Below are 14,076 nucleotides of genomic sequence, written 5' to 3'. Positions count from 1 at the left end.
TAAATGGAAACAATCTGGGAAATCTGGAAAAATTTAATGCTGGTGTATACATCAGTGATGTGTTCTAACACACACTCTTGTTTGTATTTCTAGATATTCTATCTACAGAATCTCTCTAACATGAAGTACAGATGTGACAGAGCTGGTACAGGCAAGGAAAGACACTACTACCATGGGAAGAGAAAGCAAATTAAATGTGCATTTATCCTCCATTGTGTCCTAAGAAAGCAATATTAAACTAAACTGCAATAACCTAACAGTGATAGAAGGGAACACGGTTTTTACATGTCATACGTGTCTCTTGTGCGACTCATTACACAAAGATATTACTGGACTCAGGTAGAATTCAAAAGGACAAGATTGCATGGACATGACTCTGAGCCAACAAGCAAGCTAATGGGCTATGGAAGAATGGGTCAAGAACTCAGAAGCAGAAGTGCCCAGGCTTCAGAGAGTGACTTGCTCACTAATGGGTAAAATTTGAAATGCTAAAAAAGCAACAAAACAATAACAAAAAAGAAACCCAACACGCCCCCAAAACAAAGAAACAAACAAACAAAAAAACAAACAAAAAACCCCACCAATTTTTCCAGCAAATAAGATCCCAAGTTGCCCAGACATAATTTTCTCTGACATTCTCTGAAGTGAACTGATAAAGATCACAGATACTGGACTGACTGATAAACCCTTAAGTTGACTCGTTATGGGATTTCCTGTTTCTCTGCTAATTTCAACAGATCATATAGTATCCCACACTAGAGTGTACAGCTCTAAATGTCTTTTTATTTACAATTAATGGACCGAACCAGAATTAGGTATATCTCCCTCAATGGAATTACGCTAATGCAAGCATAGCACATGATGAAAATCTGCCTTCTGTATCTCCATTGCCTGCACCTCACTACAGACTGACATATTTTCATACAATCTTTTGAGTTGGAAAAAAACCTCATTGCAACTCCCTGCAATGAACAGGGACAGCTACAGCTCCATCAGGCTGCTCAGAGCCTCCCCAGCCTGACCTTGAGCATCTCCAGGGACGGGGCATCCACCACCTCTATGGGCAACCTGTGCCAGTGCCTCAGCAGAATCATGTCAGAGGTACACGAACTGGTAATGTACTGATAACAGATGTGACTTTTGAGACGTTTGACAGATTTCAGAAACAAATCCTTCTTCTTCATGGATGAAAGGCCAGTAAATCTCACAGTTTTATTAACGGAACTAAAAATACATTCAGACAGGTTTTACTGTTTTGAAAGGGGAGTTTTCCTTGCTTGAATATTCCTGTTACATGGATAGAACTTTCCTGTAGCAAACAGCACTCAGGTTTTATTTTTTAAACAGCAATTAATGTTAGCAATTCATATAGGTCAAACTCTGATCTTTAAAACCAAAGTACCATGATAGTTACTCTTAGAAATAAATGCATGTTGAGAAGCTACGCCATTTAATACCAAGGTTACCGACTGGCAGACAATTTTTCTTTGAAATATTTTTTAAAGAAAGCAAAGGCAATGAAAGCTGAATTTGGGATCTGTATTTCAAACTCTGCGTGGCACTGAACTGCAGTGTCTAACAGTAAAATTGACAGCTTGGAGGGAAATGTAATTGCACTGCTCTGTCAATACCTGGGGGCATTTGCCTGGAGCAGCAAGGAGCATTTGGTGACATATATGATCTCACCAGCAATCATCTCCAGTGATTCAGGCAAATATAAGGCAGTGAAAAATTAGGACAAACTGAAGTACTGAGGGAGAAGCTTTAGGGACTTGATTACAGCCAGCTTTGTTCTCGCTACTTTATGATCCCGAGTTCTGTTGTGATTACTACCACCCTTCAGCACGTTATGTTGTGGTGTGCTCAGAAGTGAAGGTCAGATGGACAGTGAGCAGAGCTATCCAAACCCAGACATTCTCCAGGGGAGAGCAGAAGAGGCATAGGAAACATAAGCGCTAATTTTAACTTTGCAATCTCAGTTCCAGATGTAGTATTGGCCCCCCTGCAGTGGTGGCAGCATTAGGGTGGCACCAGGCTGCTCTCTGCACCTTGGGGCACGAGGAGCTAAGGCTGAGAGGGATGATGACTCCCTGCACTTCTCAGGAGGGCTGCTGTTGCTGTACACATCCTCAGTTACTCCGGGTACCCTGCCTGTTGGGAATACGCTGTGTCCTCACATCCTCTGGGAAGAAGCTATCTCCTATCTCCTGATCTCTTCTGCCTCTTCTGCACCCCACCACAGAAAAGCAGCTTTGCTTTTGCAAAGTCTTGCCCTCAGGACAGCAGTGCTCTGACTGGGGAGCAACAAAAGCAAAGAAATGTTGGTAGGACAGGTTTTAACAGAATGAACTACTGAAAAATAATATAAACATTACATGTTGGGGACACAGCATTAATTTAGAGCCTTCCACGTCCCTTTAATTTTTGTCTCCAGCAGAACTACCGTCTCAGTTCTTATCCTATGTTTATGAGACATCTATGAACAGCATGACATTAATTGTATGCATGTTTTCCCAGGAGAAACAACCATCTGTTTGACTTCCTCAGGAAATTCTCATTTACTTCCTTTGAAAACAAATCTAGCCTTTTCATACACCCCAACAGGAATAAAAAAAATCCAGCAGGTAAAAGAAGTATTCTAAAGACTGCTTGAGCAAAACATAAACAACATCCTTCACAGTTTGAATCTTTACTGCAGAGGCACTTTCAGGGAAATGTTCCGTTGCAAAATTACAGATAGATTTTTCAGTGTCTACGTGTGAGTACATATGTTCCAAACTTCACAAATTAGACCTCATTTCCGGATTAGGAGGAAAAGAAAGGTATGTGATTCCCTTAATAGGGATACTTTACCTATATTTATGAAAACCCAGAAACACTACAGTAAAATGCATCAGAGAATCATAGAATGGTTTGGGTTGGAAGGGACTCCAAGGATCACCTGGTTCCAACTCCCCTGCCACAGGCAGGGCCACCAACCTTCAGATCTGGTTTAGTATCATGCAGTGTAATGCCTCATGAAATGTAACGCATCACTTTCTCTTTTTCTTTTCCCTTTCCAGTGATCAACAGAAATAAACAAAGATGAGCGGCCTCAGAAGAAAAATGAGTACTTATCTGCTTAAAACTAAGCAGTTATGAAGTATTTATATACTCAATTACAAGTTGCAGCCATCTTTTCCCCAAGCCTCCAGATGTTACCTCTGTAGACATATTAAGTTTTTTTAATTTTTAAAAAGTCTGGTTGTTCAGTACATTGTAATTAAACACTCCTAGTGCTGCTGAACTAGCAGATACAGATGGATTTTTTCTACTAAGAGCAGAGAGATTCACATGCAGTTCAAGTTTATATAGCAAGCAATTCTTAAAGCAACAATAACAGAAAAGTAAATCCTTTGGCTTTTGATCATAGCCTCTGGATTATGTTTCAATAACCCTGTAATTCCTATGAAGTTAGCTCCTTGGTCTTGGGTATGTCCAGAACATTTCAGAATAAACCTAATCAGATTTTCAGCATTAATTGAAATTTACACGAATTTGCTTCTTTCACCTCCCAACAGGGTGAGTACCACATGTCTGATCAATACAACAACCTCATGCCTCCCCTTATCCACATAACAGTGGCAGTGACAAATCCAGTCTACAATCAAGGAATCAGTCATATTCAATTCCCCCAAACACTCCAGACTCTTTAGGTCCACCACAGGTTGATCAGTGGCCCTCATGAGATTTGATATGCAAACTGCACACAATTCTCACCTATTCTCACATTTGGCACAAAGAACATTTAATAAAAAGATTTGTCCAAAGAAATATATAAATAAGCACGTTGGAATAAATGTGAGATGGTAGATGCACTTAATTTAGTGCCTGTAGCCTACATTAGAAAAATGATTATAACTGAAAAACTATTATAACTGAAAGCTCCTATCCATGGAAACAAAAGAGTTAAAGGTTGCAGGCTGAGTGAGAACTGAAGGCCAACAGGGCTTTGTGTGCAACCCAGAGGCTTGCTAATCTTTGTCTTTGCAACAGTATTTTGCTAGATTAGAAATATTTTTGTGCTAACAATTATTTTGCTGTAAGCACAAATGTCTTCCTTTCAGAACTGAATGGATTAAAAAGGTGTGATGGGACAACTAATTGCTGGCCCATCTGGTGAACAAAAACCACACATACCCAGCAGCTCAATTTCTCTGTTCTGTTGACAGCTCTTTTCTTCAGGGTTTGTTTCCATCAAGGACACAGTTGTAATACAAGTAGCAACAGAACAGTAATATAAAATCGTTTTTATGACAAATGGTGGGGTAGAGCCACAATTACTGAGCCCCAGGTAACACACTACATATTTTCATAGCCTGAATAGGGACATTCTTATTCCTCTAATGTTTTCATCTTTCCTAAGCTTGGTTTTGAGGTAACCACCTCCATCTGCAGATGAAAAACTGCACTTCTCTTCCCTGCCCACTTAATACTCTGCCATTTTGGCCATGGGCCCCCACAGTTGGCCCTTACACACAGCACTGGTGCGCTGCCTGCACTTCACTACTCACTTCATTTATGCCCTAAATGAGAGGTAGATGGAATTCTTCAGCTTCTGATTGGCTTGATACCTCTAATACAAGGATGTATCCTAAAGTATGGCTATGCTATCTTGGAAAGGTAAGGTGTATTTATGAGTTTGTTCACATCATTTAACGGTGCTGTACTGTATAAGGAAGGTGTTTTTAGCGCTACATAGGTGGTCAAGATGATCACATGCACAGGATCACTCATAAAACTGCCAATATTCCCAACAGTAGGTGTAGGCATGGGCATAAACCTAGGCACAAAAATAAGAAGAGACTTCTATTCTCCTTTCAGTTTTTTTTATCCCTATGTGACGCTTACCCACTCAAGTGTGTTTCCCTTCCAAACAGGTGCATTGATAAGACTCTGCCTGCCTCTCCTCACCCCAGCAAAGGGGAACAGACAGCAATCTGTCACAGGCAGCTTGTCTGCATGACAAAGCAGACAGGCACAGCTACACTTAAACAACTGCCTGCATGTTTTGTATGCATTAAGACAAATGTAGTTAAGTTTCCTACAGGAAACTCTTACTGTTTCCCTTCTCTATGGCAGTTTTCCCAACTCCTATCTAATAACCCTTATAAATTACTTTTTTAAAAAAGAAATAATTTCCTTTCTTGCTGTAGCTCCCTTCCTCCTCTCCCTCTCCCCTCTCTACCTCTTCCTCCTTCCATGCATCCTCTAATATGATCAAGAGGTACCTTTTGTTTGCACTGGCTATAAGTGCAGGTGTGCTTGTTGCTCTCTGAGTTGCCTGCTGGACAGATCTGCAGTGAATTCATGATGCTGCTCTTCTCTACAGGAAGCAATATTTTATTTCTTCTCCTCTAAATGGCTACTTAACAATTTTGACACCTCTTTTCATCCATTACAATTGCTTGTTAACCAGGCAGAAGTTTATGAGAGGGATGGTTCAACTGAAGTATGTCACAGTCAAACAGACCTTTATTATTTATGGAATCTAGTTAAAAGGAATTAATATAACAAAGATGCATCAATTTTTTCATGGTTATCAATGATACCTGAAACTTTCATAGTGTCTATGATCAATATTGTGAATAACTTGTTCAGAAGTTTTACTTGGAGTGAATACATGTTTTTCAGTAGTTAAAAGTCTCCTAGATGGCAGCAGCTTTTACACCTATATCAAAATAGAGCATTTTGAATGACAAATAACCCTTAGATAAAACATTTGAAAACGTACTTTTGCTAAGTTCAACTTCTGCAGACAAAAGACAATCACAAAAAATGTTACATTATATCAGAAATAGTGTAACAGTATTTGCTGACTGAAATAGTTTCTCTCTTGCCCTTCCTGTGACTGCAGGGCAAACCAGAAGAGAACAAGGAAACAGCTGGCCAAACACAGATAGATCAGAGTGAAAAAGAACACAAAGACTAAAAATGCTGGCTTTGCTACAGCACACCAGGACTGAAAATCTCTTCTTTCAAATGAGACACAATTAGGAAGGGAAGAAGGCTGCCTGCATGAAACACCTGTAAAACTAATTCTTATCAAAGAAACAATAACAAAATGGGCATACCGTCTTCACTGGTATGGGGCTCTGTACTAGCATCCTGGTCCACTTCCTCTAATGTACCATGTTCACTGTATGGGCTGTCACTGGAAGGAAACAAAAGGTCAAGCAGAGAGAGAAACTAGACCAGGAAAAGGATGCTTCAGCAAGCATTCAACTCCAGTCCCTCTCCCCCGCAGTCCACTGGAGGTAACTGACATCTTCCACACATATCAGTGATATGCCACTCCCATGTAATTACTTAAAAGTATTCTTACAATGTTATAAAGTAATGTGCAGCACAAATTGCATGACATGCTATGAATATACAATTACAAAAGAAGTCTAAATACCTCTCATTCAGACAACATCTTCAGCTATTAAAAATCTCCTAATCCTTTCATTTATGAAAAGTGTGTGAGAGCAGGGGGAAGGCATCATAAAAGAAAATTTGTTAGAAGTGTTTCACCTCCCTTCTGAACTAGTGGTTCTCAGCCGGTCAGCTATGATCCTATCTGGCTGTGGACTCTGCTCAGTACACTGTGAATTCTGGTATCATTTGGCTGAGTACAGGGCTAGAATCTTCCATAAAACGTAGGGAGCCTCATCATAACTGTCTTTGCTTCACGTGTTTTACAGCTAAAACCTTCCTATATGAACCTAAATTACATTCTCATTTATCTCCATACTTCTTTGAAAGTGATTCTTTATCACAGGAGTTACCCAGACAAGCAGCCTAATGATTTTATTAAGGAGATAGAAGGATAGTGTTCTGACTTACCAGTAGTCATCTCCAGCCATGCATTTTTCATACACTGGGCCATCAAGTTCCTTAGCATCTGGAAAAATAGCCTCATGATGGATGATGATAGTTTTGATTATCTCATTCACGTGTGCCTGACAAGACACCTGATCTTGTATGTCTGGAACAGGCATCAGTGTTGGCCCAAAACAAATGGCCAGATTGTACGGGTCCATCATGTTTTCATCACTGTACTGTGAAAGGCTGTAATAAAAGAAAAATCAAGAAAAAATGACCTTTCCACTGTAACTAACCTTATTTAGGAAACTGGAGAAACTTAATTTTCTGTCCCCATGCAGAGATTTCCTGCTCTCTGACACAATTCTATGTAACACAACAAAACAAAAAAGGGAATTTCTTCAGTAGTTTACATACATTACAGAGTGAGTATGTAGCACATACATGTACATTTATGCATGTGTTCTTAAACTGTTTATAAAGTATACACCGACCTAATGGGCTAATGTAAAATGCACTGACTGCTGCTGCATCCATCTCATCCTTGTCTCATCTCTCCTCATCCTTCATCCCTGGAAGCCCAAGTGGACTGCATCCTAAGTGAGTATTACAGGCATATCATTTCTCATCTGACCTTGATGCACATCTCCCATCCACCTGCTATGTAACTCAAGCAGACTGAATTGCATTCTGGAGGTAACTAAGTTCCACGATCTTGCAAAGACTCTTCTGACATCTAGTTTTTTTTTTTACTATGTAACACTTGTGTTGTGCTCAGAAGCTCCCACAGAAGTTTCATTTTGGAAGCAACTAAATAAAAGGTTCTGATTAATCTTATTAATCAATTTTTGCTAGCTCTTCTTTCCTGTAGAAAATTAAACATGACTAGTTTTCAATATTATTTTTTTGAATGACAAGTTGCTCTTTATTCCTGCATTCAAAAGCACCAAAATTTCTAGCGGACATTCTAGCTTTTGAGTGGTTTGGTGTAGGATCAGTTGAAAGGAATTGGAAGTGCTGAGACATCCTTTACCTTAGTGCTGTTCTGTACTCTGAAGCAGCATATGCATTAGTATGTTTGGTTGTATTTAAATACAGCAGGATATTCCCTTTAGAAAGGGAATTTTACGACTGTTTGCCATCTACAAACAATACAAACCAATGAGGCAAACCTTAAAATGACTGCCTTCATAACTACTTTGTAAAATTAATCGTGGTCTCCCTGTTTATGCCACAATGTTTTCATATCTTGTGCACTGAATGAAGTAGAAACTTCTATTGATATGTAAGCTGAGGCAGACTTCATAAGCGTACAAGATGTTTGTGTAAAAAACACATAAATCATCATTGTGAAATATGGCAAGTTCTGCTGGTGACTGGTATCATTCCATACTCTTCTGGATTCATTACTGGGGCTGATACTGTTCAACATCTTCATGAACGATCCGGGCAATAGGATGGAATGCACACTCAACCAACTTGCAGGTGATGCCACACTGTGGGGAGCAGGAGATACACTGAAGTGTAGGGTTGCTATTTAGACCTTGACAAAATGGAGGGATGCATTAACATGGACTTTATCGAGTTAAAGCAAGGATGAATGAAAGATCCTACTCCTGTCTTGGAATGTACCATCACAGTCTGGAGCTAACTGCTGCACAGCAGCTCTCAGTGGAAAACACAAGAGTCTTGCTGGACATGAAGTTGGTTGTGATTCAGCAGTGTGTTCTCTGGTGATGATGATGTAGTTGCATACATAGCTGTATTAGGACATGCAAAATCAGCAGGTCAAGGGAATTCATTATTCTACTCCACTTAGCACTCATGTTGCCATACTGGGCATGAGGTACTAAGTCTAGTTTTGAGAGACTGATGAACTGGTGCAAGTCCAATGAGATGGTTAGAGAGCTTGAGCATAAGGGGTACAAAGCAACACTGGGAGAAGTGGGTTTGTTTAGCCTTAAGAAGAGAAGACTAAAAAGAAACACAGCTGCATTCTTGTACCTTCAAAATCACAAGCGTGAGAGAAACTTTTTTTGGAAGTATACATCAAAGGGATAAGAGGCAACAGGTACATGGCACAGCAAGAGACACCCCAGCTGAGAGAAGGAAGAAAATTGTTCACTGTGAGGCTGACCAAACACTGGGTCAGATTACCCAGAGAGGCTGTGCGTTCCCTGTCCTTTGAAATACCTGACTGGTTATGACCTTGGGCAACTTGATCTACCTTTAGAAGCTTTGAGCAGGAGGCCAGGCCAGGTGACCTCTAGCCATGAAATCTGATGACTTCTTGGCCATATGAACATATGCAAAAACTGGATTACAGAAAGTCAAACTATGGGAATGTTCTTTCTGTAGCTGCAACAGGAACAGTTTGGAGGCAGTAAGAGATTTCTTCTCTTTCTGAATTGCATTCCTGTGTAGGGAGCGTAGATTTAGGTAGGTAACATGACCACGTACCAAATACAACCTTGTATAACTCTGGTCAGTCTGTATGTCTATTCAGAGGAGAAGCTGCAACATAAGCATTTGAAATATTTACACCATGTCACTACTGAGTGATGAATTCATGTCTTGAATGAATAGCTGCTTTCACAAAACTTTGGATCTCTGCCCCTCTTTTAAATATTACCTGAAAGAGGTTCATGAATTACTAGAAGAAAGGAAACATGAACAGCTGTTAATACAAGCAGACACACAACCTGGCAGAAAAGAGCCTGTTTCTATAGGAACAAACAGAAAAGATTAAATGGGGAAGGTAACAAAGACAGAATGAATCAGCAGAGGGCAAATTTAGAACAAAAAGAGGAAAAAGGTAATATGAAAACAGATATAACAGGAAATAGATAATATGACAGCAGAAGGAAGAAAGAATCAGGTCAAAGTGCTCAGCAAGAAAAGTTTGCAGTGAAAATATTGGACTCAGCAAAACTAGAGAGGGCTATGAAGGACTGGAGGGAGACCAATTGCCCAAACTATCTTTATTTTTCCTTTGAGAATGAAGTAGCTTTTCTAACATAATAAAGACCTTTCTCCCTTTCTCACACAACCTTCCTTCCAGCAGCTGCCTGTGTTTTGTTAGGATTCAAACAGTTTATATCAAAGCATGCACAAATGATACATGTTCTATGTACTGCTAGACCCCATTAACAGAAAACAGAAAAACATCACATTCTGGCAGTGCCTAGCATCAAATAGGTAGTTTGCAATGCCTGCGTTGTTTGAATACACTGTTTCCTTTTTCCATCAGGAGATTAAAATCAGATTGAGGGAAAAAAATCTACTTTTAAATTATGTAAATTATTTTAAATGTAACTAAAATTTGTATTTGTTATTTTTCTCGCATTACTGCTGTAGACTGCACTCCCCATTTTGGGCATTACTTTAATCTGTCTTATTAAAACCTTGCTCACTGTAAAACAAATGCAATATTAATTTAAACAGAAACTGGTGTTTTCCTCCTATTTTTGTTGTCAATTGAAAGAGACCTGCCCTGAACCAGGTTCAGTTATCACTGAATTCAAATCAGCACTGAACTGAGAAATGCACCGGCCTGACTCCCAGGTGGGTTTTGCATTAAATGCAACTTAAACATAAACTGTACATTGAATATGAGTAAAGAATACTGATACCAGTAGAGCAAAGCAGATAAAGACACTGTTTCCCCAAGAAATATAAAGCACTTACTGATTGAGGAAGGCAAAGAGGTATCTCATCACTATAAGGACCGACCTGGGCAAAGTGAGGAGGAGTTTGCGGATGTGAAGAGCCCTCTCATAGAGATTGTCTATTCCTGTAAACAGAAGAAAGTACTTCAAATCACATTTCATATCAGTCTACTTAATTTGACTCTTTCCTACCACATGCCCGTGGACAATATCTTCCTATATTATGCTATTGGAAAAGTGAGACCTGAAAGTCTTCTTTTCTCTCATTAAAATCACACAGTTTAAAAACAGCATCTTTAAATATAGAAAATGATAAATCTGCCCAAGTCAAACCTTGGGTCATTTGCTCAGCTAGGCAGTTCATGAAACCAAAATAACAGAACATAAATAATATAAGGGAATCAAGGAGACATGTTTGCCACTAGTTTCAAAAACAGACTCATTCTTTCTATTTCAGTATACATATCAGCTATAACTTTCCAATCAGTGGGCTTGTCTAATCAGTTTTCTTAATGAACAGCTATAATTCTATTAAAGCCAAAGTAGAACAAAGGTCTTAAGTTGTTTGAAGTGTAAACAACAAACACAAGGATCCCATGTACTTTTCTAGTTGATTTTATAGCAGTTCACCACCAGCAACAGTAGAAATGTAAAATAATTGCTTTCATAAAAATGTTAACTGTAAGCAGAATTCCAAGTGTTTATTTGTGCTCTTTGGTATGACCAGTTCTACAGTAAGAATTTATTCGCAGAAGCAAAATGTGTGGTGACTTATGCTTCTTAGAAGAATAAGTGCTGTTTAATAATCAGTATTTTGCTACCAAAATCTAAGTGTAAGAAGAGAATCGGCAGTGAGACATCCACTGCATAGGATTTCCTAGTGTAGTGAGCTAAAAGGCAAAAACTGTTCCTACGTCTGCACTTATGGGAGATCCCACTGGCTCAGCACCACTGATGTGCTTGGAAACAGCAGATTCTGGGATGTGTTACTGGTTAAGAACAGGAGTCCTCCGCCCAGGCCTTGGAGATGTTTGCACATCTGAGATCTGCAGAACAATTGCGGTTCTCTCCCTTTCCAGTACACACTGTATCTTGGACATGCTAATACTATGTACCTTCACTTCTGCACCAAAGTGCCACACTGCTCTTCTGCCACTGCTCATGTACACTGCTTTTAGCCGAAGGCCTTTGCCCACCTATCTAAATGTGGTGGAAGGTGCCTGACTACTCTTTCCAACAAATGCTGCTGCTATTACTGCTAGTGGTGTCTTTAGTCTCTACATCTCCCTGCCAAACCTACCTGTGAGTCTTCTAAGGAATGAGGTTTGGGAAGGAAGGTCCTGAAGTGCTTTAGTAAGTTCCTAGAATACTGTTTCAGCAGCATGTCTGCATAGTGCTGTGGCACAGCTTCTCCCGAGCCTTCCCACCCTGCATACTGGATACGGGAAGCTACAGGGAAGCTGTAACATAGTCAGGATCTCTTTTCTGCATCAAAGGCTTTACTTGGTAAGGCTTTGTGCTGTGGTTCTGCCTCTTCCAACCAGTTCTGGAGACCTGCCCTCAACCAGGTTCAGTTATCACTGAATTCAAATCAGTACTGAACTGAGAAATGCACTGGCCTGACTCCCAGGTTGGTCCAGTCGCTCCTCCCAGCACCCTGATGGGTGCAATAGCTTTGTTAAATCTAGGAAACTAAAACCAAGATGGGGCACGGTCCTGAATGCTGGCATGCAGGTACTGCATAGAAACCTCCTGGTCTCTGTCAACTGCAACTCTTCCGAGCTCTTCCCAGACATAGCATAGAGGATGTATGGGCCAGGAACTAGTCTCTACAGTCAGCACAGACAAGGTAGAGGAGGCACAGAGAATGTGGATGTATGGTCATGTGCTGAGCTACCTCAGTTGCCCTAGTAGGGGCATTACTGGTACCAGGAGGTCTCCTTTGCAATGAAGCTGTTGAAAACTATTTGCACGAGGCTGAAATGTGAGTATTTCTAATTCCTTCCTGGTAACCCAGCCCCAGCTTCCATGAAAGCCTCTTTATTGAAAATCCAAACCACTGCCAAGTGGTAAGTTTGCACGCTTTCCACATGATTTCAAAGGTTTTGTTTGTCCTTCTGAGCACTGATTTGGTATAAACGAGATATCTAGTAGCATCATGTATTTGCATGTTGCTTTTGAGCGAGGAACCAAATTTTAGAGTTGCCCCTATGTCCAAAGTGCATGAGTGTTTGGACATGTCAAAAAGAAGGACTGAATACAGAGAGCTCCTTCTGCATCCAGGAAAAAAGAATTTGCAGCTCTGCTGCAGAGGAAAGAGGAAGCATTGCCTTATCACCTCTGGCCACATTGCTAAAGAGAATCTCAGGACCAAATGGTCATCCAGGCCACAAGCTGGCAGCTGCAAGGAACTACTGGCAGTGCCAATACCAAAGCATATTAACACCATTTTTCCAATACCGAAGCGTATATGCCACCGTGCTTTCTCTCCCACGGTGCTTCTGTTGGAGGCCTTCTTCATTACTATGATTTTAAAGAACTGTAATTATCCTTAGTACAGCACTCACTGACCTACTGCCCATTTTTTAGATAAGAAAACTGAAATACTGATACTGCACAACTTGTTCAGATACTGCAATTAGTTGCCATTAATGGAAAATGGAATCAGAGAACATGAAAACTGATTTGTTACTCTAATTATACGGTAAGACTCTAATTTCCAAAAACAGAGAATGGAATAAGCTTCTGGCAAGGACAAACATACTGAAAACTAACAAGATTTGTCTAACTACAGCAGGAAAGAGAAATCTGTGTGATCATGTGACACACGAATATCCACATCATATCAAGATTACCATTAGGTAAAAACAAAAAATACACATGGTTACTTATTTACTAGTTCCTGTGCCTCAGAGCAGAACAAAACTTCTGGAGCTCTTGACTGACTGACACACCTGTCTCCTAGACCTGTCTAAGCTATGAGGATCAAACCCAGAGCCAGGAGAACAAATCCAGCATACCAACATCACTGCAGAAATGAAACAGACTATCAGCCAGCTGCCTCTTTGTCAGCCACAGGCAAAGGAGCACTTCTCAACAGCATTAGATAGGCACAAATCCTAGCAATCCAAGACTTACATGAAAGGTGTGATATTTGACCTCCACGACAGATAAAACACTGGTGTCTGTTTTGGAGAGGTGGTGTCACCTTTGCTTATTGCAGAGTCAGTGAATACACACTTTTCTCTTTTTAAAGAAATAACACATTTTAACCATCTGGCAACTCACAATGAATTTTTTGCAAAGGCAGACATTAAAGTGAAACAGGTCAGAGTGAATAATCAGCCTCAGAAGAGAGTAAAAAGCATAAGAGAGAAGAAAACACAATTACTAACAGAAACCCCCAAATGCAAACAAAACAATAACTTAAAAACGAAGACAAGGATACATTCATCCTAAGTAACAGGAAAACGAAAGGCAAACTGAAGTTCAATTAAGCAATAATCTTGAAGTAGTGGAACATGTAAAAGGCAATAAGTATTCAAACATATAAATTCAGTGC

The 14,076-nt window shown here is 40.0% G+C and overlaps 1 protein-coding gene across 3 annotated transcripts in view; it reads right to left on the bottom strand.

Moving 5' to 3' along the window:
• The window catches only part of SRGAP1 (SLIT-ROBO Rho GTPase activating protein 1), a 139,118-nt gene that overhangs the window by 7,439 nt on the left and 117,603 nt on the right, over window positions 1–14,076 (bottom strand). For all 3 annotated transcript variants that reach the window (XM_031589527.2, XM_031589528.2, XM_090138322.1), the window contains 3 exons: window positions 10,534–10,639; window positions 6,868–7,092; window positions 6,114–6,193 (listed from right to left, as the gene is read on the bottom strand). In XM_031589527.2, the coding sequence (XP_031445387.2) occupies window positions 6,114–6,193; window positions 6,868–7,092; window positions 10,534–10,639 (411 nt within the window). The remainder of the gene's footprint in view (window positions 1–6,113; window positions 6,194–6,867; window positions 7,093–10,533; window positions 10,640–14,076) is intronic.

This window comes from Phasianus colchicus, chromosome 1, assembly GCF_987193195.1.
Source record: "Phasianus colchicus chromosome 1, bPhaCol1.hap1.1, whole genome shotgun sequence".
Lineage (NCBI taxonomy): Eukaryota > Metazoa > Chordata > Aves > Galliformes > Phasianidae > Phasianus > Phasianus colchicus.
The sequence above is the reverse complement of the archived record's forward strand: the minus strand, read 5'-3'. Positions and strand labels throughout refer to the sequence as shown.